Genomic DNA, 26,483 nt, shown 5'->3' on the forward strand with positions numbered 1-26,483 from the left:
ACTTCCCCCTACCAGCCCCTCCCTCCCTTTACTGAAAATAAGCCTAGGATTTCTTGCAAAGCATTTCTGCCAACAGTGAAAAAACACTTCTGAACCCTGCAAGAAGCACGTTGACAAGAGTGAATCAAGTAGTTAGAGCCTGTTTATGAAACTGGGGCTCAAGGTCATCGTTAGAGATGTCACTGTTCCATTAACATGAGACTTTAGAGCACTAATGGAGGAGGTTGTGCATGTTCCACCACTTGTGAGGGCTACCATCGTCTGAAGCACAAAAAAGGCATAACAAGGAGTAGTGACAAACAGCAGGAGAGAAATGGATTCTTGCCTTTCAAAGGCTTACCTCTTGCCTTTTAGTGTGTAGGGTGCTGAAGTATCTTGTCCTTCAATGCACATACTTACCTGCCCCCCTTGGGCTTGAAAGGTTTCAGTCATGTTTTTCCTCCAACTACAGAAACTAGCCGATTGCATATCATAATTTAACTTTGATAAATACAATTGAGATAATGATATGGTGAACTTCACTTTAAATAGTACATTTTTGTTTAAAAGTAAAAAATAAAAGTAATATGAAAAACTGATGAGACCCTCTTTATGAAAATCCGGGGTTAAGTGTGCATGGGAAAGGGGAAAGCAACTGCACAGCTTGAGGAGCTAAAAGGAGCTGACTTTCTGCAGCAAGAGGCTGAGTACTTTCCTACACCTCACTTCAAGGTTAAAACCTCAAGGCTTTAATTTGAGTCTACATAGTGACTGCTGGTATATAAAGGTATACAAACTGCTTATGTACAAAAACCTCCAAGTCCTTTATTAATGTCTTCGGATGTATATGGTACATACAGTTAACATCACACCAGCTACAGGAAGTACTTTGCTGCAAGACATACTTCATAACAGGTATCCCAGGGCACCAACATAGACAAACACACAGACACTACAAAAATCACTTTGAAATGATTCCCCGCACACTTTTTTCTTCTCCTTTTTTGTTTTTTTAAATTGACAGCTAGGACTGAACCACTGGAGATTCTATCTGTGGCAGATCTAGTGCAGTGGCACTGGTTTAAGAAGGCTACTTCAGACAGTGGAAGGTCGGAAAAAGAACCGGGTAGATAACTGAAAGTGGTGACTTTTTCAATGCTTTGCCTGGGCTCGTGTGTATGCCAGCTTCTCATTGTCCCCTGTGGAGATTCCTGTGCGCACACACACAGGGTGTGCACACACCTGTAATTTACCCCTAAGCTGCAGAACAGGAGGGCACAGTCCACCACACATTGCATCACTAGTTCCAATTAGTAGGCACTGACACATCAGAAAGATTAAACAAATGGGACTGCAAAGAGTTTAAAAATGGATGAGCCTGAGAAATCTTTGTTCATTATGACAGATTGCTCACAATCCCTTCAGGTCACCAGGCTTCCCATGTCCATCTGTTGTCATCTGTTCCCTTAAACTCACCCTTTTTATTCAGATGCTTTGCTTAAAAATAAACCCAAACTACAAAAAGTTTAAACTCCATTCTGTACACATTTCTCCATTTCCAGAGTCATTATTCTGGCTTTAAACCTTCTCCTTCCGCTTTAATTTGGATACTTTCTTGACAGTTCCATTCTTGTTTAGAAGCTTCAGAACACGATCTTTGTGATCCAACACCTTTAACATGGAGTCTCGAGCTTCATTGATTTGATCCATCACCAGTTTGCATCTCTGCATATTCCCCTGAAATGAAACACTCTTGTCATTAACAGCAGATCATCTAGTCTAAGTAATTACCTTCTCGTAATACCATCTTTAAATGAGACTTGAAACACTGGAAATGCACCTTTAATTCTTTTTTTAGAAAAGTAATCTCTAGCTCTTAACTGCAATAGGAAATTTTGTAATTAAGGGTAAATCAAGTACATTGGGCTGAGCAGCTGAGTCACAGGAACCTACCTGTATCAGTTCATTTATTCGATGCAAGTCATCATCGGTTGCTGCTTTCTTCTTGGGAATGAGGCCCTCCTGTAGGGCAGTCAGTCTCTCATACACATCGTGCTCCAAGTTTGTCTAAAAGACATCAGCACTTCATAAGAAGGGTTGTCACCAGGCCAGAAAACATTCGCCCACATTAAGAAAGCTACACAGCAAAAATGATGATAAATCTGTTCCCCTCTCAGCTGCTCATGTTAGTAATTCAGAAGATGGAGCCTTTGAGGTAAAGTGTGGCACTATTCTTACTAATGTCCTGTTTACAGGATTGCTCCATTTCTGAACAAACATGGATCCTAACCAGAAGTGCTTCCCCTGTTTCTCACAATACTATTCCAGGAATGCAGAGGTTTTGGGGAGTTTGGTGCTAGAATGCAGAGCACCTACCTCACCCCCAACCTGAAACAGAAGCATCCAGGAATGTGGATCAGTGCTGCCTCCTCAGATCAGCCGCACCATCCCAAACAGACGCTTCTTCAGACCTGTGCATCAGCAGGAGGGAGTTGCCAATTTTGATCATCTGTACAAAATACATCAGCTCTTATGTCTGGATCAAAATCAACACTCTCAAGTTTCCAAGCCACTTACGCCACATTCCTGAGAAAGGGGAAAGCATCTCCCACTCCCTTTGGGCACTACACACCAGCTTCTCTCTGGTATCCCAGTGTCAGATGAGCATGTACTGAGTTTGCAAGAAACCATCCTGCCCTACAGCGTTTTGTGTTCCCCCACGTTGTAGGGAGCTGACAAGTCACATTCACCTACCAGCTGCAGTAGTTGCGCCGCACATAGATGGACCTTCCACCCTTGGGCACGACAGGATACACCCTTCTGATTGGCAATCTCTTGCAGCATGGCCTTTTTCTCTTCTATCTCCAAAAAATACAAAGATATATTATTTACACTGAGAACAGAAGTCTGCCACGCTTCTATGAACAAAAATATTAATTCAACTCCCACTCTCCACATGTCCCAATAAATGGGAATGAACGACATTTTCTATTCGGACACTAAAATATCTATTCATCTACCACATATGTGGAAGCTGCCTTCATTTATCTACACATCATCTGGATTTCCAAAAAAAAAAAAAAAAAAAAAAAAAAAAAAAAAAAAAAAAAAGCTGTGCCCAGTAGAACTAGCTTCTATTATTGTGTAATTCTGTATTTTCATGTTTTAAAAATGCACTGCTCAGTGCTTCAAATGCCCTGCAAGAAAACTGCAGTTTGTCTTATACCACCGAAATGTACATCTGCTCCCTCCTGGATGTTCTTACACAGTTAAATAAAATAAAAGCTTAAAAACTTTTTAAAAATAGGTAAAGAAAAAAAAAGGCCCTTAAACAGTGACTGATCCCTATTTCCTTCATCTTAAGGTCCTTTTTTCTCTTTTTAAAAAAAGGGAGGGACAAGAGCATTTCACAGTTGACAATACTTGTTACTCTAAATCCAGGATGTTTCATTAAGTAGTAATTAGAAGGAAAAAAAAAAGCATATAGCATATCACTATATTTTTAAAGGGAAGTTTTTATCATGGCAATGTCAATAGACATAAGGTATATACAATTTCCTCTTACAAGTTTATGGGTAATTCTGTAATGGCTGATTCTAGTTAAGGTCTCTCCTTCTTGTATCCTCCATCTTGAAAGCTGGAGGCAGGTTCAGGCAATGCCTAGAGCCTTTCACCAGCTCACTTGACCAACCCTTGTTTCTGAATTGCAAGGAAAAACTATTTGGGAGGCTGCATGCCAGGTTTAGCTTGTTAAGAGTGCTCCCAAAACACCATTTCCTGCTAGACCGAAGCTGTTTATCCAGGATGAGTGAAAACTCCAATCACAGGGCAAGGACTGACCTTTTACCCGGACATCGCTGTATCTCTGGAAGTGGTGATAGGCGGATTTCCAAGGATTGCGGTACTGGCGGAGCAGTGTGATAGGCGGCCTTGGACGCACAGGGACATACCTTACGCCTTCTTCATCTAGGAAGAAGAATCCAGGAAGAACAACGGTGAGCATCAAATAATAGGAGGTAGGGAAAATGTAGGCAACAGTTATGATCCAGTAACCCTAGCAAAAGATCCATGAGCACCACTTCATACAGAGAATGCTCTGTGAGTTGAGAAGGACATGGCCCCTGAACTTCAATATGCAAAGAAGAGGTACTTAGATTCTGTCTTAGTTTTGAAGTGGGCAGAAATGACAAAGCACATTCTTTGAGAAAGAAAGGGAAAAGAAAACGTAAGCACCTGAGTGGAGGGGAAAAACAAGTCATTAGATGACATTACCTATATACTCCTTTGGAGGAGACTTGCGCTTCTCTGCCTTCACCAGCAAACTTTTGGCAGTGGATTTCTCATCATCAGTGCTGTTTGTTTCCATCATGTCTCCCTCCTCTGTGGAGATCACGTGCTGCTGCTTGCGGGGTTTCTTCCTTGGGGAGGCACCAGGAGGTAAATCACTTGGTGGCATTGAAAGGTTGTTGGCCAGCAATGCCAGAGATGGAGACACGGTACTTGTAGTCAAAGGAGGGACTGCTGAGATACAGGAAAGAACAACAACAAACTATCAGTAGTGCAAAGGTGCTACTGCTGTTTCTGCAGTATCTCTGAACAGTGGTTGCATGTAGTCACATAGACCTGCAAGAGCATACTTAGGCTGCCAAGTCAACAGCACGATGTCAGTCAGTTACTGTACAAGTCAACACACCACTGAGGTTGGGCAGCAGTGGCAGGCAGCCTGAGGAAACACTCCAACACCCAGGGGGAAAAAGCTCCATCAGCAGCAGCTCGGGCAAGTATGCCACAATCTACAGCAGAAAATCTCTGCAATGAGATCTTTAGAACTTGGAATACCCCACATGGTCAAGAAAAGACAAGGGGACCCTGAAGAGCTAAATTATATCTAGCTGTACTCCACAGACATCTCAGGTAAGCGGCTTCCTCCAGCACAGCTTTATGGAGGACCATGAAACAATCACATAACAGAACTTTGATACCATGTTACCCATGAACGTGGGACACATACATACTGCTTTGTCACTCTATGGTCTGTGTGCCAAGATCCGTAAGGACTTAAGATTAGTAATCTTGGCTGGTGACAACTACAATGATGACAATTTGTGTAGCAAGGCAACCAATTTGTGTATTACAAAAAACTCAAGATAAAATATCCATGAATTGCAGTAGTGCCATATTAAGGTACCAGCCTGGTCACCAATCCTTCACATGCAAGGAAGCCCTTGAAACCGAACATCAGAACTTGTGAGAAGACTGAAATTAAGCATGAACAAAGCAGTAGTCCCAAATACCAAGTGATTTCATTACAGACTGATGAAAGGTCAAAGCAGTTTCAAGGAGGAAGGAATCTAGTTGCTACTCTGCAACTCTCGTACCTTGCAAAAAGAATTGCCTCATACACATTGTAATGCCCTTTCTTTCTAGGAGCTCAAAACTGACCCCAAGTTCATTAAAGGTACCCAAGCTTAACTAAAAACTAAATCTTTCTTTTCCATTTACCGGGCCTCATACTCTATTCATCTTGCACTTCATACCCCAGTCACATCACCCATACCAAGTCCATTTTGAATGGACGTGTTGAAATCCCCCAGTTTCTTGGGAGAGACAAACAACTTGATGCTGAACAACAGCCTACCAGATACTGGTCGCATTATGTCCATGGGTTCCACTTCCTCTTTGATCTTTATCTCGGGCACGGCAGGTCCCAGCACTGCCGAAAGGGCGCTGCTCATGGTGGCTGGAGGAGCGGCGGCAGCCGCGATGCTCGCCGAGGTGGGCGGCGCGGCCGGCAGGGCTCCTGGCACGGCGGCGAGCGCGGCAGCGGGCTGCGCCGTGGGGCTGGCGGCCGCGATGATGGCTGGGAGGGCCGAGGGCGGCTGCTGCGAGGCGGGGGGCACTGCCATGGTGGGCTGCTCACCGCCCTGGTTCGACACTGCCTCCATAGACACCGTCACGGGAGCGCCCATGGACACGTGGATTTCAGGTTTCGGCTTGGCACTGTGACAAGAGAGGCAACAACACTAAGGATCACTGCCTTAGAGTACTGCTGTCATGACTTGCTACCACAAAGAAAATTAAGGAGACATGCTGAATTCAGACTAGCCATTTTTTCTTCCCCAGGAAGTAACACCTAGACCAGTGATGTGTGGAACAGAACAAAGAGACTGTATCATTTCAGTCTTAGTTTCACTTTTTTTTCCTTCTCTTTCAAGTCCCTTTTATCTGTTAGAGATGCTATTATCTTCCACTTGCTCTAGCAAGCAAATCTCATGACTAACTCCCAATAAATTCAGAATGCTCTGGAAAGCTGCAAGAGACTTTCACAATGTAAACAAGAGGAATTTTTACCCAAAGATTTTCGACCCCATCCTGTTTTACAACAGCTCCCACTATAGCTAATACTTTTAAAACAATACAAAAACTAAAGCAGGGTAAAAGCTGCATTTGAACTTTCTTCAGCATTAGTTTTCAAGTAACAGAGTTAGTTTGAGGCACATCCTTTAACAGGATGTCACTTGTTTTCTCTTTTGAAGGCTGACAACCACTCCTTTTAAAGGCTATTGCCTCAGCCTCACAATAGCAGCACCAGCCAAGTCTCTTCAAAGCTGTCACACCGACAAGTCAAGAGAGATCCTTAAATTTTCCAGAAGGAGGCCATTTTAAAAGCCAAAGAATGCTAATCAAAAGTACAGCAAGAACATTATTATGCAGTTGTTTGTTTCTTAAAGCCTTACCCAGCAGGCCTCGGGGATCCAGATGTACTTCGCATAGTGCTTTCCACACGTGTGCTAGTTATTTCAGCAGGCTGAGGGGGAATTAAGCTTTTTCGGACTGCCAGCCTGCAAGAGGAACATTCAGTCTGTACACCCCTCTCGCTCTCCCTCTACCCGCCCAATAGAGAGAGAAATACCACCAAGAACAAAAAAATCTACTTTCTCATGCCAAAACCGGAATGGGAAGTATATTTGTATCTCTCCACTCTAGTCTCAGAGCAACTGCGATAGAGGGTTTCATTTTGCCTTTTTGAATAAAACATTAATACTTTATCTTTAAAAGAAAATATAATTAAAGAAAATACAATTGAAGTGCTCTTAGTCTCCCCCAGTTTCAGGGCTTCTCCAAGAATGCTGCTTTGAGCTTCATCTTGCCAGCTAAGACTCCTTGGGACTGCCAGGCTCCAATGGCAGATGAAGGGAACTGGGGCTGTGCAGTTGCCCTCTCCTGCTAGCACACATCCTAGCAAGTCACCTGCAACTACCCAGCACCCAGATGGACAACTGCTTCCTTTACTTGGACTAGACTGTGTAAAAGCCCAGCTCCAAGACTGCAGGCACTGAATGTGGATGTTAAGCACAGCACAGTGCTCCGTACAGAAAGTATAGTGAAGACGACTCAAGTTTCCTTCGGGGTTTGAAGTGAAATTACTGTCCATAATAATCTTTGAAATGGAAAAAAAATCATTCATGATTGACCTCCATTTCTTTGGTTTATGATTGACTTAAGGCCTGTAGTTTCCCTGCCTTAACAAACAAACAAACAAAAAAAAGTTTCCACTTTTTTTTTAAAAAAAAGTCTTTTTGGTCTTTCTAATGCTTTCTCTTGTTTCTTTACTCAGGCCTCAGGCTTCATTCAAAATTAGACAGATGACATGAAAATATTTTCAGAGTTTAAGTTACTCCCTTCCATTTTCGTAATCAGACGGCACAGTCTGATTAGTCCCATCCTTTCTACTACTTCAAAGATCATTCAAAAAAAAAAAAAAAAAAAAAAAAAAAAAAAAAAAAGCATGGAATTCTAACTTCAGTAGATCATGAGCTCTTTGTTTTTATTAAACTAAGAAAGTAAGTCTAAACCCATTTTCCCCTCAAAAGGTCACTTCCAAGAGTGAGGAAGAACAATTTGTCTTCCACATTCTATTATTGACAACAAGAGGAAACCAAAACCTGCGCTGCTAGAAAGGAAGTGTTTCACGGATCAGCAGGTCACTCACAATCACAGCTGACTGAAAAGTCTTCTAGAGCTTTTCACCTCTCTGCTGAAGTAAAACCGTTCCCTCTAGCTGGAGTAGCCCGCACAGAAGTGTCATTTACATGTCCTTGTCAGCCCCACTCACCCGTCCGTGGTGGGTTTCTTCCGGAGGATGCTGGGGCGCGGGGAAGAGCCCTGGGCTGGCGCGCTGGCACTGGCACTCTGGCTGTGGGTTTGCACGACTGTAGTCGCTGCAGAAGCTGTATTGAACGTGTTGCTAATAGGATTGGCTACGATGGTGGCTCCATCCGCCAAGACTACTGCTGGGAAGGGGGGACACGCACACAGGAGAGGGAAAAGGGAGCAGGTACAGAGAAGAAAAAGCAGCAGTTATTTAAAGAAATGCAGTGACCAAGCAGGTGTTTGCAGAACACATGCTTTCCATGCTCCCCGAGTCCCTCGGTCTTTAACTGTAGCTTTCAAACCACTTTGTAAGCGATACCTTTGCTACAGAGCAATTTGATAACTGAACCTTCTGTAGGATAGACAGAAACTACTCCCTGCCTCATGACCATGGGTAGGGAAACACTTTTCCAGGTGAAACAGGAAAGGCAGACATCACTAGGGAGGTCACCAACACAATAGCTTTGGGGGAAAGCCCTCCTAGTAGAGTCTACATGGCGATACGTGCCACTAGGCAGCCCGTCAGCATGTAAACAGCTGACGAGTGCTTACAAGGCCATTTGGCCAACTTGGCTACCAGCTGATGCAGAATATTTTAGACAGTCAGGAAGGACCCACACAACATATCTGCCAGCTTTGCTAGCAGCATATTCTTTGCAGCCATATCCTCTTTCTTCAGTAAGACGAGGGGATTTCACTAGACCAATCATTTTTCATGCATGAGGGTTTCTAGCAAAGCCCTAGTTCAGGTTTCCAACTGCTGAAGGTACCTGGCCAGATGGTTTGATTGCTGCTGTGATCTGAGGTGCAGCTGGAACAGGTCACAGCATGTGTCCTACTTTTAACTAACACTTCCCACAAGGGTTTACTAAGCAGAATTATTAAACCTGGCTGGTCAGGCTTTTCAGGTGAAGTAGCCCTTCTCGTGTTACCATATACACCGCCCCACCCCACACACTTAAAATTAAGAAGTAACATTTACAGAGGCAAAAAACTTTACTAGGAGAGTACTCATAGAAGTGTATTTGACATCCACTACTGGCCCACAATAAGATCTTTACTTGCAGGATAAAAGAACTTAGGGCCAAACCACCTTGGAGGACAGTCTGAGGCTTGGCTGCTTTGCGCAGGCTGAGGCAGGGCCCTGCTGTGACAGTTACCTGAAGTCTTGGTGTCCGCCTGGGGCTGCTGAGCGCTGATGGGAGCTGGCTGGAGACCCTGCGTGCCGATGGGCGCAGTGGGGTGCAGGCCCTGGGTCCCAATGGGAGCCGGCTGGATTCCCTGCGCGCCGATAGGTGCTGGCTGGATCCCTTGCGCACCGATAGGCGCCGGCTGGATCCCCTGGATGTGCCGGGCATGGGACGCATCTACAGTCATCAGCTGCATGGGGTTGAGGTGGACAGTGGAGGCCACTCCTACGCCAGTCTGAGCCGTGATTGCTGAGTTGGGCGCCTGGGCTGAAACTGGGAACAGCAACATGGAGATCCTGTCACTCCTGCCCAGAGGTTTGTCCTGGTTCCCCAAGCACCTCTCACTAGGCTGAAAATAATTTTCCTTTTTAAAAGATTTTTCCGGCCCGCTTGGGATAATAACAAATTCCAATTTGACAGCAGAGAGGCAAGTTTGCCTGCCAGAAGAATTAGATATTACTGTTTAATTCCATTTTCTATTTGATATTGCTATAAGAGAGCAAAGTTTATTCTACTTTTAAAATTAGGGTCAAGTTACATTTCTGCCACCAGCTTCCAGTCTTGGAAATCAGTGCACTGCTTTTGCTCACTCTATTATTACCTTACAAAACTTGTAAGTGCCAACAGTTGGTATTTTTGTTGCTTTAAAATAAATTCAGTGAGTTAAGACATTTTTCAGAAGACGGTCTTTCACAGAGATGGTCATTTAAATCAACTAAAAGTAAAACACCTGTGACTACACAAAAGCAGATGAAGAAAGAAAAGACACCAGCATAAGCACCTTAAGTTGGGGCTGTCTTATTTCTGCCCTTCACCCAGCCACATAATCATGAAAAAATTTCCTTAGTGCAACTGGAGGAAAATGTTATGAACCCAAGTACTATTTTATATGATGGAGAATGGAATTGACATTAGTAGGCTGAATCCCACTGCTAAACTGAACTTAAGATCCTTTTGTGACAGAACAACATCCCCTGTGAAGCACCTGTTTTAGGAGCTCAATTAGTCTATTTGTATTTACAGCTAAGATTCTGTCCTCACAGATCTGCTGTAAAGCATAATGCATATCTCCAAAGCAGCTGCTATGGGCAGCATTTAACGATGTGGGCAGAATGTCTGCAGCTTCTAGATCTCCAGATTCCCAGTTTTTACAGAACATTGTCACAGTTTCCGCAGCCAAACACAGAAGCAGGTGCTAGCTTGCTAACAATGGCCTTGCTCACTAGCAACAGGGAACCTCTCGTCATGCAGCAAGCTGCTTTTGTCATTATCACAGGATTTCCATCAAGAACTTGGGCTGACAAGCCACTCGCAAATTGCTATCAAAAAACTTAAATCCAGTACCAGATTCTGCAAAATGGCTTCTATGGAGAAGTATGGCACATAAATTCTGTTACCAAACACCCCAGGTAACATGTTCTTGTTGCAGAATTTCTAGCCAACAGTATTTTGGAGACGGTACAAGCACAAGTTTGGTTAGCCAAAGCCAGTTCCAAACTTCCTCAGAATTCCACATTAACATCTCTTATCACAGTGATCTTTTTTAAAGCCTCCTCTATATTTTTAATCTAAGCCCTAAAGTGGATGTCCTCAGCAAAGTTGCATGTCCCTCCTGAGAACTGTCCCTCCAATTTTCTGCTTGCAGAACTCACCAGTTACTACCACAATAAGTAGCTTCAGAGACTGTTTTTTTCCCCCCATCAAATTATACACCCATGTGCAAAGAGAGGAAAATGGACTTGCCAGAACCCTAGGAAGTGAAGACACATTGAGATGGCTGGTTTGGAGCAGTTTCACTATTTTTGATTTGTAGAATCCAAGACTTTTCACAGAGGTGCAAACCCTTGGACAATCAATGCACACCTCCCAAGAGATGAGTTAGTAACCATGTTCGTAGGTCTCTGAAGCAGTTCAAAACACCCTGCTCGTGTGTATTCCCTTCAGCCAACCATAGATGAAAAACCTGGATTGCCAGAATCAAGCCTAGAAACCTCTTGGCCCATGCATTAACTGTAGTGATGGGGGAAGCGAACAAGCAAACAAAGTGTCAGCCTGCGCCAACACCCGAGTGGAGACCTCACCTGGGTACTGGCGGATGGTGGACACGGAGCTGGTGATGGGCGTGTAGGTGTGCGCAGTCAGCGGATAGGCAGAAGGCGGGTAGGTCGGGAGGAAATACTGGAACTGGACAGGCACCGACTGCCTACGGGTGAAACGGCACGTATCACACACACTGCTTCAGCTGTTCATCTTCAGCCTCTGCCTTTGGGCCAAGCCCTCATTTATATAACCATATGCTTGAAATTAGGAAGCACCTCAACTATAGCTCATCCAGAAGTACCAAACTCCACCAATTTTTTAAACAGACATTCTTTCATGAAATATCCTGCTTGCACTCCCTGTCATTCAAGGAGGTGTTATTTCCTCACCTGTTGTCATTCCTGGTTTCCATTGCCACTGGGTTGGGAGATGCCCGGTGACCAGGGATGGGGATCAGATTGCTCCTTTCTGCAGTATAATCAGACTGGATCCGGGGAGAAGTATGTGTGATTTGCTGGGGAACCACTTTAGCTGCATGGAGACCAAAAAAAAAAAAAAAAAAAAAAAGAAGAAAAGGAGTCAGTTAAAGAAAAAGCCAGTAGACCCTGCAAAGGCAGGACTGCAATTCTCCTGACTAGAAATCAGATTTTTTTTCAATGCAATGATGAGGCATTTTATAAGGAAGAATGATTCAGGCAAACAAAGCACATCTATCTTATCTTTTTTTCCCTTAGTTTGTGCCAGAATTCAAGGACGGTACACGTAGGTTGTATTTCCTCACAGACTAAGTTACTCTCACTCAAATAAAGCTACACTCTTATGATCAGCCCAATCCTTTCTGCTGTCAGGAACCTATATAAGTTTTAAAAGCAGAACCAAGGAAAATGAGATGAAGAGCAGATATACACCTGGTGTACAGCTACGGTCAGGAGAGAGACTGCCAGGAAACACTAATGTAGAGTTGTTGCTCCACTTCTTGAAAATTTATGGCAGAGGACGATTATCAAAGATTTTAACAAAACAAGACCATAAGGAGGTGGGTAGGAGATCAGAGGAGATGAGCAAAAGGAGGTTTAATCTGAACAGCAGCAGTTCTGCTGGAAACCTATTTTGGGCAGGTTCTGTATCTAGACAAATTTCCCACCATTACAGCTTAGATTTCTACCTTCAACTGAACATGCTGAGCAAGCTTAATCAGGCTACAGGAAATAACTCTAGAGGCTAAGGAAGAAGTTGACAAAATCAACTGAAGGAGTGATATTCACATCACCAAGCAGCTACAACTCCTAAAATAGAAGCTGCAGTTTTGGAAATGCCAAAAGGCCCAAGTTTGTCCAAAAATGCTATTGAACAGGTTAATGAGCCATTTGATTACCGATTACATCCCATAATACTTATTTTTTCCTCGTGTTGAAAAGAGTCACAGCCTGAACAGATTTTCTTCCCGCTTTTTAATTTCCAAATACTCACAAACGCTGCTAGTGCGTACAGAAAACTGAAGTTTCAGTTACACATATTCTTCTTGAAAGTGAAGCCACTCACCAACTGGGATGTTTGAGGTTGTGACAGCAGTAGCATGGGAAGAATGGGAGGGCATCGTCATGGTGACAATGGTACTTGTAGGCGCTTGGGTGTGAGAAACAGAACCTAGAAACAGGGCAGGAAAAAAGAGCAAATTAGATCTTTCTATGGAGCTATACTACACTAGCTTATGTATATCCAAATAAAGGAGAAAAAAAAAAAAAAAAAAAAAAAAAAAAAAAAAAAAACACCACACACACACACACCCCCCCCAATCCAGACAACCCGCTGAAGAACCCACAGATTTACCTCCTTAAGTCTGTTCATGCACTTCCCAATATAGTCTTTACCATAACTGTTTGCTCAAAATGGATGGGGTTCCACCAAGGGAAGACTTTTCCCACAGTTGCATTATGAACTCACCAGCTGTGGTTGCTGAAGCAATGGTATTTGTTGCCAAAATGGGTGCCACTGTTGCTGCTGCCACTGGAGTACCAGTGCTGAAAATGGTTTTCTATAAAAAGAAAAGGTCATGTCTAGACAAGTACTTTTTCATATTTTTTTTTAGTATGGAATCATGTGTCACTGACTCCAAGGAACATGCGTTTCTAACCAAGTATTGATGCTTTTCCCAAATATAATGTTAGCCATCAAGGAGCAGGTGCAGGAGAGCCCTGGCCAAAGCACGAGGGGGTTCTCCTGTCGCAGCTTACCTGGGCCATGGTGTGGAGCTGCGGCTTCTGCGTTCCTATGGCCGGGTGAGACGGCAGCGTGATGCGAGTCGCCGCGTCCCTCGGCTGCGCGGGCCGCTGGATACTAATAGCTGCCGATGGCGGGTGCTGCTGGATAGACAGAGTGGGGCGACTGGAAAAAGAAAAATAACCATCAGGAAAATAATGCCATGGTACTAACTCTGAAAGATAAAATGCAGAGACACAAATCAGGCCTCTTTGACAGCACCAATACCATCAACTATGTGTTAAAGCTGCAAGGGAAACTGAACCACACTGTTCCCTTATCCCCATCTCTCTTCTGGAAGTATCCATCTAGGACATGCTTATAAAAAGTCTAGTATCAGTTGATTAGAATTTTTTTTCTATTAGGGATGCTCTAAATATTTCCAGTTCACATGTAATTCTTCATTTTGTCCTACAAAAAGATGGGGTGCGTTATCCACAAGTCCCCAGAGCAGAACTGCTTTCTAAGGAGCAGTAGATAACAGACTGACTCAATACACTTTTTCTTTCCCGGAACAGAGAGCAACAGTTCATGTTTACAGCTGTTTTCATTCATCCCATAACTGGAAGCATCTTGCAAGCATTCCTATTTCTGTATTAGATCATCCCACATCTAGAGCAGTATCAACTCGGGATGACTCACACATGTGCTCCTTTCTCACAGTCTGTAAAGTCAGAGGATTGTAGATACCACAGAAAGTGTCTGGAGCTTCTTTACCTGAGGGTTGACTCTGTAGCATGTGCTGCTGTTGTCGTTATAACTGGAGACTGAGCTCTTGTGGCAGAGACAGTTGCCACCACAGCGGGAGGAATAGTGCTTGACGTTGTCACGGGAGGACGAGACTATAAAACCAAGCAAGAAGAGCAATTCAGGAGTCTGCACTCCAAATAACTGAGAGCTGCTTTGCTAAAACTACTTTTCCTGAATCTCCTATAAAGCTTCGGCATTCTGAAAGTGTTTGGTCTTTCTATGTTGATCTGTAAGCTCCAAAGCAGATCTGTCCCAGTTTTCACACCAGGTTGAGGGAATCAGTGACCAAAAGAGTTAGTAAGAACAGATCTGCATTAAAATGATTCAAAGATGCAATACTCTACAGATGTTTGTGACAAAAACCAAGGGACTGTTCCCTGCAGAATAAAAAGAAACCCTGAACTACACATACCTAGAAAAATTAAAGCTGATGACACTGAGATCTTAACTGTAAATGTCAAGTAAAGAGGTTCAACCCTTTATGCTAACTTTCAATGCTGACACTATTGTAGCTAAAAGATCTCTACAATCTTTTGCTTATGTATGTATCTACATTAATATATAAAAACATTAAAATAGATATTTATTACTACTGATTCTAAATCAATATATAAATTTAAGAGTAAATCAACACCAGCGTATCATATCAGACCTCCCAAGGCTTTAAACCTTAAAGTATATTTAAACTAAACCTTCTAAACTTAGGAAAAGTAGTAAATACAGGGCTACAGGCTACGTATTTCAAGTTGGTGTCAGGGAAATTTGGGAGCAGACGGTCAGCGTTCCTGCGGAGGCGCTTAGCTGCTACCTGCCTGGATCGGTTGATGGATGATGTGCTGAACTGCCGGCTGAGCCGCAGCTGCATTTGGCAGCTGGGACGCTGGTCTGAGGACTGTGGTCACTTTAGAGCTGGACATCATCGCAGCAGCTGCTGCACCTGCAAAACAAGCCACGGGTGTTAAAGTACCAGGCAGCCACAGGGCTCAACTGTGACCACAGAGACAGATTCTTATGTTTGCTTCATTTCATGCACGTTTTAGTTCAAGTGACATAGACTTAAAAGTAGGGCTTGCAACAAGAATAGCTAAGACTCCCAAAAGCATTAAGGCATTTGGGAGAGGGTAGATACTATTTTAATGAATAGTTTTTATTGATCCTCTTTGATTTATTCCTATTCATTTTCATAGCTTGAATAGAAGAAAATCAGATTTATAACATAAAATTATTATATCAAGAGAACAATCTAATGTAAAAGTGACTGACCAGATACCAACAACTTATCTATACCTGCCAGAGTTCAGAAGAAGAAAAAAAAAAAGTGTGTGTGCAATAAACAGGAAACAAAACCATTCACACACAAATCACAACTTTTAAGTGTGCAGCAATATAGAGCTTTGGTTAATTTGTCTCTTATTTGTTCTCTCATGATCATAACTGAGCCCATGCCTCTTCTAAGGGACTGATCTCCTGTTTTGTAAGTCATAGCAACCAGCATCCTGGGAGATAAGTCTAGGTGGTTAGCATTAGCATTTATCTCGAGCACACAGGATGACACACATGTGCACAACGATGTGGGCATGATCCCGTAAGGGGTGGTTACGGGAACAGGCTGCACAACTCCAACTGCTCGGGAAGCGCCACCGCAGGCTGGCAACACCCCTGTCGAGAGCTCACGCTGCATTTTGCACGGCAGGCCAGTCTATATTGGGAAACATATATGTATTTTTCCTGAAAATGTCTACTGTTTTACCTGCACAAAACTAGAGTAAGAGATATGCTGGTATCTGTCAGCATTGCAATCACTGTCACAGAGCCCTGCCTTGAATGACTGAAGGTAGCAGGTTACTTAACAGGGCAGCAGTCACCTGAAGTCCTACGTAAGCCAGCAGCCTTAAGAGCCAAAAAACACTAGTGCTAGCAGTGATCTCTGGAGACAGAGGCTGGATGCACCTTCCCCAAGAGGTTACGAGCAGAAGTCAGCAGCAGCACTGCCAGATCCGACCTTACCTCGGGGCAGGTGAGAAGCTCCAATGTGCAAGGAAGGCCCAGGGGCGCTGCTTCTGATGATGGACATCTGCACGTTGGTGGCCATGATGTGGTGCAGGTTACTGGGGTGCCCCTGCAGAGTTGAACATAAGAAACCCAAATAAACTGAGCTGAGCTGTCAAGAATTGACAGCTACTCTAACAGTATCCGCCACATAAGCCCCAAGCACAGAAAAGAGCTTTTCTAGAAAAACACAGTGTGCCCAGGTCACGTGCACTGCAAGTGAGCAGAGAACCGGAGTGAAGCCAGGCAGCCTGCAGACAGCTCGTGCAGCAAGGAAACATTTATCTGGTTTTTGGAGCTCTGCTTCTCTGGCTGGCCACTGGCAACCAGGCAGCAGCCAGAGCACGGCCCTTCTGCCACTAGTCACTTCTTGCTAAGGTTCCCATCATCTCTTCAGCAGAGTCAGGAGAATGGGGAAAACTTGGCGAGCATTGCAACAAGGAAACCCCATTTTATGGTAGTGCTGAGGCTTGTCAGAATATTCATTAAGATAACAAAATCCACCAAAGCAGACGCCCATGCTTAACCAGGCTGACTCAGATCCACCTAAAGACACTTTACATGGAAGCCCTGGAACTGCAGAAGCTTCAGCGATGAGTGTTTTGGCAAACTAGCTCAGATTACAAGGAGTGGGATTTGACTTTGCAGTCAAGGTTACATCAAGAACTAATGCATTATCTATATGCTTCTCCTTGCCAAATTCTCCAATTAGCAGTTTAATAAGAACACAATGCAAAACATAATCATTTACCAGCATTATCTGCTCTGCTCCCAGAGACTAAGGTTTAAAGCTCCAAATAAAATCATTCCACCTGCTCATGGCCACTGAACAGTTCCCTTCTTACCCTCTCTCCGAGATCCCTCCTGCACTGCATGAATATAAGTGTTGACCTAACTTAGCAGCAAAGTGGAATAGGAAACACAAACCTGTTGTCCACTGATAGTTGCCACTGGAATTGTTGGAGCCTGCGGGATGCTGCTTTCCATGGTGACGGTGACCTGCCCAGGAACCTTCGTGGGAGCTGAGAGAGTGGAGGGTGGAGCAGGAGCAATGGGCCGGCTGGGCATAGTGGGCTTCAGCGGTGGCTGCAAGAAACACAGCAAGATGCTGGCAACTCCAAGTCACAGCTCAATGCTGAAGCTAAAACCATTTCTGGGAATCATGGCTTGGACAGAAAGGCAGCCTGCCCAAGGAGAACTCTGGGAAGGAAGGATGTTGACCATCAACAGCTATTCTTTTTCGTTGAGACAGAAAGGGCACTTTTGGCTGGAAACATGCATCTTCTAACATACAGTATGAGTCACAAGCAGTATCTGTTGGGGCTACAGTATTCCCCTACAGACAGGGGAACAGTTTAATAGGCTCATTTACTCTGCCAGAGAAGGTTCCAGAAAACGGACCGAGATCACTTTTTGCTTGGGTGACAAACAACAAGAGACCCAAAAGAACACCATGATATTGTGAAGTCCCCTGTGTGCCATAAGGAGCAGTTACACACACAAATAGGTGTGCAGCTAGCAGGAGCACAGACACAAAAGCAGGTTAATTTATTGATGCGTTTTATGCTTGCTCAACACTAAACAGTACTAGCATAGGTTAAATACAACTACAGATACATTACAGTTACTCAAAAGAAAGAGACCTGCCTGTTTTTTCTATTTAAAATGCATTTTTCTCCTTTGAATGTTAAGACTCCTCCTCCTCACCTTCATGAGTCCCTCTGAGAAGGACAGTGGCACAGCGGGCGTCAGATGTGCCGGGGAGGCCGTCACTGTCACCGGGGCCCCGGACTGCACGGGGTGGTGCTGTGTCAGCATCTGCACCTGTGGGTAGGGCCGCACCACCACCGGCTCCTGCTTCTCCTCGCGGGGCTGGAGGGAGGCGCCGGGGCCCATGTGCTCACGAGGGGCCACCTCTGCATCTCGAGTGGCTTCATCGCTCGCTGCGGAGGAGGGGATAAAGGCAGGTAAGGAACACGCGCTGGGTTACGCAGCAGCGGGGGTGCCAGAAGTACGAGCGGGAGAGGAGAACACCGGGGAGAACTTCAGCCTCGCGGAGCAAGGCGCCGCGAGAGAGAGAAGCCCCTGGAGACGCCCCGGGACGTCCCAGCCCCGCTTACCTGCGGCAGCGGCGCTGCTGATGATGCCGGCGGCGCTGGCGGGCAGGGCGGGCGGCGGCGCGCCCAGGGTAGCGGGCGGCGCGCCCGCGCGGGGAAACTGCTGCGAGCTCATGGCACCTGCGGGCAGCGCGACCGTTACATGGCGCCGCCCGCCGCGCCCCGCCCCGCCCCGCCCCGCGGCACCGCCCCCCGCGCCCGCCCCCTCATTGGGCGCCGCGCGAGCCCCGCGCCAATGCGGCGCGCGCCCCTGCCCCGACAGCCAATGGGGCGCGCGCCCGAGCCAGCGCCCGCGAGCCGCCGGGGGGCCGCCCTCCCGCTGACCTCACGCGGGGCCGGCCAATGGCGGGCGGGGGGCGCAGGGCAATGCCCGCCAGCCGCGGCCGCCCCGGACCCGGGACCACGGCGCGGCCGCGACGGGCGCGCGGGGCCCGGATGTTTCCCGGAGGCGGCGCCGCCTCGCGCGAGCCCCGGCCCGGGGCCCCGCGCGCGTTCGCCCGCCCGCCCGCCGCGGCGCCGCCCGCCCCCGGCGCCGCCCCGCGCCCGCCGAGGTGCTACCTGCGCCCCGCGCCGCGGCGGCACCCGCGGCGGCCGCTCCTGCCGCGACAGCGCTGCCGTGAACCGGGCCGCGCCGAGCCGCGCTTCCGCCGCCGCCGCCGCCGCGCGCCGATTGGCTCCGCGCCGCTCCACCCACCCCCGCGCTGCGCCCGCCCCATTGGCTGCGGCAGCCACCCCCGCGGACTCCTGGGAAATGTAGTGCCCGCCGCGCGGCTGCTCTCGCGGGGCCGCGGCAGGGGCGGGGCCTCGCTTCGGCCCTTCATTGGCCGCGGCGGCGGCGGAGCGGGCGGGTGTGTGGGCGTGTCCCGCGCAGTGGGCGGGGCCGCCCCCCTCAGCAGGGCGCTCGCTCCTCACTCTCGGTAACCGGGAGCCGCGGCCGAGCTCGGCGGGGGAGCGAGGCGGTTCCCTGCGGTTGCGGGCCCGGCGCGCAGGCCCCACGGTGCCGCTGCCTCAGGGCGCTCGCGCGTGGGCTGCGGCAGTCACGCCCAGCTCGTGTTTAACCCTCACCCCTCAATAAAGTGTCTCAGGCTGAGGCCTCACCCCCGCAGCTCCGCTCTGCCGCCGCGCGGCCCCGGGCCCCACTCGCCGCCCGGTTTCGCCCCTCCCGCCGCCGCCCCTCCCAACATGGCGCCGGGTGACAGTCTGGCAGCGCTCCCGCTGCGACTCTATGGCCAGCGGCGGCCCCTCTCGCCCGGCAGCGGAAGCGCGGCGCCCGGAAGCCGCGGCCCGGGGCGGAAGGGAGCGTGGCGGCCGCTCGCAGGTGCGGTTACCAGGGCGACACACGGCCGGGGCCGCTGGGCGCGTGACGGGACCGGGCCGGGTCGGGCCGGGAGGCGCCGTGGGCCGGGGTGGGCCAGGCCGTGCGCGAGACCCGCGGCCGCACCGCGCCTCGATCCGCGTTCTCCGCTGCGGTGCTGCATCCCGGAGCCTCTGGAGGCGCCTCGGGGCGGAGCAGCCCCGGGCCGGGCCGGTCGTGGCGATGTCCGCGCTTAAAAACGTTTGCGGGGGGAGGTGAGGTGACTCTCGTGGCAGCAGGCGGATGTGCCCGGGGAGTAACCGCTCGCGGCGTGCCCCGTTCCTCCTGCTGCGAGGGAGGAGGCAGCGCCCGGTGCCTGGGCTCCCCCGCTGCCCGGCCCGAGGTTGCGGCTCGCGGCCGGGCTGGCCCCGCGGGGCTCGCGGCCGGGCAGGGCTTGTTCCTTCCCGCAGGTAGGTGCGTGTGCTCCACCGGTAACTGCCCCTTAGGCCCCTTTGCTGGAGAAGGAATAAGAAGTGAGCGGATTTAAAAAATCAGGCTTGAGGAAGCCACTTCAGTGCCTTAACTCATATCTTTACGTTTGTCATCCTGCGCAGAGTGCAGCTGGGTGTCCTTAAGTCCTGCCTGTCGACCCTACATGTGCTACCTCTGCTGTTCTCCCTGGCATGTTCCTGGAAGATACTGCTTGCGCTTTGCGGAGTTTTATGGCCACATGCAGCTGGGCGCGTGGGTGCTGCTCGCGGGCAGCTTTCCATCGTCTGACCCGTCCCCGGCACCCTCGGCAGCGCTGCCGCGCGGGACTGCCTGGGCAGGCTCCGCGCTAACGCCCCGGCCCGTGCCCATGGTGTCCGGAACAAGGTCTCTGTCCGTGTCCTTCGCAGAGCGGGACATCAGGCGCGTGGGTCAGTGCAGGGCATCGAATCCCAGGGAGTGGCAGGCGAAGCTTTGTTACGTGTTCCCGGCCACTGTGTGTGATCTGTACCGGGAACCCAGCTAACCGGGTCTAGCAGGAGGGGCACGTCTTGTCCCTGTGGCGTTTGAGGTCGGGGTCCTGCTCCAAGGATCCCCGCTGGGCCCCGCTCCGCTGCAGACGCCGTGCGATGCCGTCCGCTCCCTCCCCACGTGTGCGGCGGCCCGCAGGCGCCCAGCAGCTCCGCAGCGTGTTGTTCATCTTTTATAAGGGCATGTTTGTATTTTTATTCCAAAGGAAAAGATGCAGAGATAAAGAGATAGGGAAGAAGCAAGGGGTGAGTGGTTGTTTGTGAACATAGCCAGAATAGTTTAATTTTTAAAGTGAGTAGTGGAGGTCTTATATCTCTATTAAAGTAGACCTACAGCTACAGATATATAATGTATACAAAGGCTATTTTTGAAAAGAAACATGAAAGGCACACGTTAGGTCCTTGCAGTTTATCAGTTGTGATATACTTGGAATTTGAGTGTTTTTCGTTTTGTTTTTGTTTTTCAATTGAGTGATTCAGAAAAGTAAAAGATTAAAAAGTGAGAGCATGCCTGTGTGTGTATATGGGGGTGCAGTAAATATATTCTAGTCGGAGAGTGAAAAGGTTTGAGTGTTTGAAGGACGAAGTAGAAAGGTGGCAGAAGAATTCACGTTTAAGAGTTGGGCAGGGAAATCCCACCTAGCTGCATTGTGGTGAGGAGGTCAGAGGAAATACAGGCAAGCAAGAACAAGGGTAGGGTGAAGGATGAAGAAGAAACAGCTTTTATCTTTCTTCTCTTTTTGGTCCATTTCTCTCAGTAAGTTGCATCGTTTTGAGTCTGTCTTCCTTCATCAGCTGGTGTTCGTTTCCCAGCTTCTAGAGCTGGGGGTATTTAGTGCCCCCCAAGAAATGCTTGCTCTTTTATTCCCCAGTGAGTCTGTGCTGAGCTGAACCGGGAGGGCTGACCAGGAGCCTTGACCTTCCTCCTCCTCCTCCTCCTCCCGACACCGGTTAGTACCTCAGCTCGTAGATCTGCCCAAACGCGCAGTGTCCCTTAACTGTCCTAAACAAGCAGGAGGTTGGTCTGCCACCTAATCCGAAATATGAACTGTCTGTGACATCCCTTCCTAAGGCAAGCAGAAGGTGATGCGAGAGTCCAAGCAACTAAACAAGTTTACTTGAACAAATAGAGAGGAAACTGGAACTGGTTTGACTACAGCTCAGGAGTTTGATCTTAAAATTCTTGTCCCTTGTTGTGTGCTCATAGTTTCTCCTGGGCTTAAAAATCAAAGATACTGGGATTATCTCATTGATTTACTGCATAAATTTAGCCGCTGAGTCTTGAATATGCCATAATATACATGGATATTCTGAGATTCTGTATTTATAAAAAGACATAATGTGAGACCAACTCTTTTTTCCTCCTTTTTTAGTGTTTCTCTATAAAATGGGAATACTTATTGCAATCCTTGGAATCTGGTTCAGCTCGTCACTTGCCAAAGGGGATTCTAAGGCTGTGACAACATCTCTAACTACAAAGTGGTCTTCAACTCCTTTATTACTTGAAACAAGGTAAGTGTACTATTGTTTTCATTCACAAATCAGAATATGTTTAAAGGCTAAAGTAATGCATTCTCTCTGTAGCTAAAAACAAGTATCTTTTACCTTGTGAGGTTTTCCATCCTAGGACTAGATACACAGGTCTATTGTATTCTTGTAGGTTTCCATAATAAGAGATTTTTGACTTCACTGATGGCTGTGAATTTTGATACATACCTGTTGCTTGCACAGCTTTAGCTCAGTTTTAAGCTTGATTTTAACTTTGTTCATGTAAGAAGTGTATTGATTCTCTTAGATTAAGTTAGTTGTTAAGAGTTTTGCAAGGAAACCTGGGGAAAATGTTTTCTGTGCTGTTAAAGACTTCTTGCTTTTAAAAGCAAAAACCAGGTGACATTAAAACTAGGGGAATAAACAGTCACGTTAAAATGCATACAAAGAAACCCAATTTTCTCAATTTGAACTGCAATTTGCCCAGAAAATAATGTTCCGAATACAAAGTTTCCGTAAGGAGTTACGGGGAAGCTGTGCACGATTCTGTGCACCAAGTTCAAACTGTTTTTCATTGCTTGTCAGCTTGGTGCTTTAGGAACCCCTGCGATCTCATTTCCCAATATACTGGTTTGGGAACATCTTTGTAAAATCTGTTGTCTGTGTTTCTTTTTTTGTTTTGTTTGTTTTTGTATTATTTAAGGGCTCTGACTTTTATGGAATTCTTCCTGTGCTATCACAGATGTCACAGAATGTATTTCCAGATTGGATGATGTGAAAATAGTTGAACATCAGTGGGTTTCATTCAGTTAGATGACAGGCTCTGGTGCTCAGGTGACAATGCCTAATGAGTAAAAGCTCAGAGGGCCTTGAAGGGAAAGGAAGCTTATCCTAGGAGATGGAGGAATCGGAAGCGGGAAGTGAAAAACACAAAATAATGTTTCAAACAGGTAGAGCAAAGAATCCTTTAGCATTGCCTGTAACAGGACATGGTAAAGCACGTGTTGTTAGCAATGGTTAGAGATTACTTTATGTATGTATGACTGTATGCGTACTGTTATATGTTTAATCTGTGGTGATTTACAACTTTGTGAGGTGAATTTGTGCTTTGCTGATTTACCAAAAAAAAAAGGCGGGGGGAGGGGAAGAACACCCAAGCTATAATTACAACACAGTAAAGAAAATTTTGCATATTTCTCGTAAAATGTAGTTACTGAAGAAATCCCTTTGAGAGAAGAGGTCCCTAGATGTTCATGGCTATGTTCTGGAGCTCCTCATTTTGAGAGCTTGTTCAGTGCTTTACAAGCTTCTTTCATGTAGTAGGTGTTTGCCCTGGCCTGCAAACCTTGTTTTGCTTGATGTTTTAGCTTTCCTGCTCTGCTTAGTCTAGTAACATTTGTTTTTTGATATGGGAAAATGGATAGTAGGAGTTAACCTTCTGTAAAGTTTTCTGAAGTATAAAATTTGTAATTTGAGAGAAACTTCATAGATCTAGCTATTTGCTCTCTTTTTATTCAGTGAGTTTTTATCAGAAGAAGGTCAAGAAAGATTCTGGAATTTTGTGGAAGCAAGTCAGAATATTAACTCATCTCAACATGATGGTAAGCTCTTGGAATCTTGGAGCAATGACTGATAATTGGCATGGTTGAAAAATACATCCAAGTATTTTGTCTTGCATTGTATCAGTATTGTAAAAATCAACAGAGAACTGATTTCAATAGTGTTTTTATTGTGGAGTGCTTCAGGCTTTTGGACAAGACTAACATCCGTGCCCTGACTTCGCAGGTAGTGATTATTCCTTTTACCATGAGATGCTGAAAGTAGCCTGCCGGAATCTGTCACCTTTGCAGCAGAATTTGTTGAAGTTCTCCTTATCGTTACGTTCTTACTCTGCAGCAGTTCAAGCTTTTCAACAGGTTAGTACAGCACAGGGGAGATTCTGGAGTAATTTGCAAATGTTATATAAGTCTGAGGAATGAGAAGGTGGCTGTGTTGGAAAAAAAAATGAGGGTGTCAAAAATCTCGAACAGACAAATGTTCCACAGAGTGGAGCTAACCTGCATTTCCATATACTGATTCCAGTGGCTGCCAAATTCGAGTTTATCTGTTCAGAGTAGACTAAAGAATTGCAATTTTGAAATGTCTGTGTGACTTTGCTGGCCATTGCACTAATCAATGCATGAGGGGTTTTTCTGAGGAAAATCCCTGCTGTTGTTTTACTTCTGATGCTTCTGTTAGAAAAGGTCAAATAAGTTCATTTCTATTTCACTATGAAGAAAGTAAATGCCTGCATTTCATACTGCAGTAAGCTCTCAACTTTATTTAAAGAGCAGTCTACCTTGATACAGCTGAGACACGGCTTTAAATAAAATGCACAGCTATAGAGAGCTCTTAAAAAAGCCTAGAATATCACATAGTTTGGTGCAAGTTGTCTCACATTACAGTGGGATTTATTTGAATAATAGTCGAATTTATCTTCCATTTTTAATACCAAATCTCTATCATTTAACAAATACAGAGCTTTCAGATAAGTACGGGGGGCGGGGGGGATCAGAAAGCCCAGAAGTTCCCTTGTCCCATTTTAAAGCCTGTAAAAAATATTTCGGTGAATAGCAATTGGCTGGAAAATAATATTTATTAATATTGGGGCTTAATTCTCAACTCTGTAATTTTGTCTTGCATTTAAATTATATAGTAGATGGGAAAGAAGCACTGGTTTAAAATCTAGAAAATCCAGGTAGGAGACCAATACTATTGTATTGCTGTAGAGTTGTATTAGTGCTAGTTTTACTTGTTCCAGGGGAAAACATTCAACCTTCTTCATTACAAATATTTTAATTCAGATAGCAGCAGATGAACCGCCACCAAAGGGCTGTAGCCTCTTCTTTGTGGTGCATGGAGAGAAGACATGTGAATTTGACTCTCTGGGGAACCTTTTGCAGATGGCTCCAGAAAGGTATCCGTTTTCTATGGCTGGATTAGTTCCTAAAATTTAACCTAGCTGGATTTACTGCTGCAATGAGATTTTAATAAACTGCTAGTTTCTGCATTCTTCAGTTCCAATTTATACTGCTCCTTTCTTACACAGGAGTTGCAGTCTTATTTGTTATTAATCCAGATTAGAATGATATTTTTCTTATCCCTTGCATGCTAATAATCTGTCAGGAAGAGGGAGGCCTTGAAAGTGCATGGAAGCAAATTGTTGAACAGTAGTGGTAATTATGAGAAACATACACAGCCTTCAAGTGCGTAGGGAGAATGGAAAGATTTGGGCTGTATATTAAAATGTAAGTTAATAGAAGAGGGATAATATTTTTCCCATATAATTTTCTCAAAGTTAATGAAGGGAACACATAATAGGCAATATACAATGTATTTCCATTTCAGATATCTTCAAAATACGTGCTAACCTTTTGAACTTCTCATTGCAAGTTTATTAAGGTTAGAATGAGAAAGAAACTTAAAAAAAAAAAACCCTCGGATTTTGTGTTTTTTTTTCTTTTTTCTTTTTCTTTTTTTCTTAAATAAAGCTCATAAGTTGCCTTAATGAGGCTACAAACAGTGCTGTTTTTTTCCAAGAGAAATAGCAGAATTTGAGTGTAACTTATTTTATAGCTTCTTTCTGCTACTAAAATTCCTCTTAAAAATACTTAAAATTTGAGTTCATTTTTCAAGTAATCTTGAAAGGGTTTTTTTTGCAAACATAAAGGTTTTCTTTCCTGGTTGCACACAGGCTTGTGGCATCAGTAGCTCATGTGACTCGCTGGGAATAGATGAAGATTTCACTGTATTTTAGAAAAGGTTTTAAAATGGAAGTTTAAAATAGCCTTCTTATTCACTTTGTAGCGTCAGCCCTGGCTCAAGGCTATGCTGAAACTCAGTGTCTGGAATATTTACTGTTAGCCTTTCTTTTTTATTCCTTTTTTGTTTTTTTAGGTAATGGAAAATATAGGGCAAGTTGGTGCATGTTAGATAAGAATTATGATTAAGAGCCGCTCTGAATCTAAACCTTGTTTCACTTTGAGACTTAGGTTTTAATAAAGCTTTATGAGCCTGTGTCAAGGGCTGCCAGGGGCCTGGGCAGGGAGCAGAGAGCAGCCTGGAGCTCGTAATCCGGGAAGCGCTGGATTGAGGCAGGAGGAAC

The 26,483-nt window shown here is 45.9% G+C and overlaps 2 protein-coding genes across 4 annotated transcripts in view; one reads left to right on the forward strand and one right to left on the reverse strand.

Moving 5' to 3' along the window:
* Nucleotides 1-779: 779 nt before the first annotated feature.
* SAP130 (Sin3A associated protein 130) lies at nucleotides 780-18,653 on the reverse strand. Of its 2 annotated transcripts, none has more exons than XM_088538098.1 (20): nucleotides 18,542-18,653; nucleotides 18,129-18,364; nucleotides 17,349-17,507; nucleotides 16,380-16,491; nucleotides 15,185-15,309; nucleotides 14,340-14,464; nucleotides 13,598-13,748; nucleotides 13,308-13,398; nucleotides 12,906-13,010; nucleotides 11,753-11,894; nucleotides 11,405-11,526; nucleotides 9,294-9,596; nucleotides 8,096-8,270; nucleotides 6,717-6,821; nucleotides 5,618-5,979; nucleotides 4,252-4,500; nucleotides 3,820-3,945; nucleotides 2,734-2,837; nucleotides 1,933-2,046; nucleotides 780-1,716 (listed from the first exon to the last, which is right to left on the reverse strand). In XM_088538098.1, exons 1-20 carry the CDS (start codon nucleotides 18,651-18,653, stop codon nucleotides 1,558-1,560), a joined length of 3,177 nt encoding a protein of 1,058 aa, XP_088394224.1. In that variant the 3' UTR covers nucleotides 780-1,557. The 2 variants fall into 2 exon arrangements, with proteins under 2 accessions (XP_088394224.1, XP_088394222.1); XM_088538096.1 differs by having other exon boundaries at nucleotides 8,096-8,273.
* A 1,181-nt stretch (nucleotides 18,654-19,834) lies between these two features.
* The window catches only part of UGGT1 (UDP-glucose glycoprotein glucosyltransferase 1), a 36,138-nt gene continuing 29,489 nt past the window's right edge, over nucleotides 19,835-26,483 (forward strand). The window contains exons 1-5 of one of the 2 annotated variants that reach the window (XM_088538083.1): nucleotides 19,835-19,856; nucleotides 22,225-22,363; nucleotides 23,858-23,940; nucleotides 24,125-24,255; nucleotides 25,183-25,295. In XM_088538083.1, coding sequence (XP_088394209.1) covers nucleotides 22,239-22,363; nucleotides 23,858-23,940; nucleotides 24,125-24,255; nucleotides 25,183-25,295 — 452 coding nt within the window. In that variant the 5' untranslated portion in view covers nucleotides 19,835-19,856; nucleotides 22,225-22,238. Of the gene's footprint in view, nucleotides 19,857-22,211; nucleotides 22,364-23,857; nucleotides 23,941-24,124; nucleotides 24,256-25,182; nucleotides 25,296-26,483 lie in introns of those variants that run through there. The other variant, XM_088538084.1, reaches the window with a different exon arrangement.

This window comes from Tinamus guttatus, unplaced genomic scaffold, assembly GCF_059628265.1.
Source record: "Tinamus guttatus ecotype Peru unplaced genomic scaffold, ASM5962826v1 Tinamus_guttatus_pri_ptg000927l, whole genome shotgun sequence".
Taxonomy (NCBI): domain Eukaryota; kingdom Metazoa; phylum Chordata; class Aves; order Tinamiformes; family Tinamidae; genus Tinamus; species Tinamus guttatus.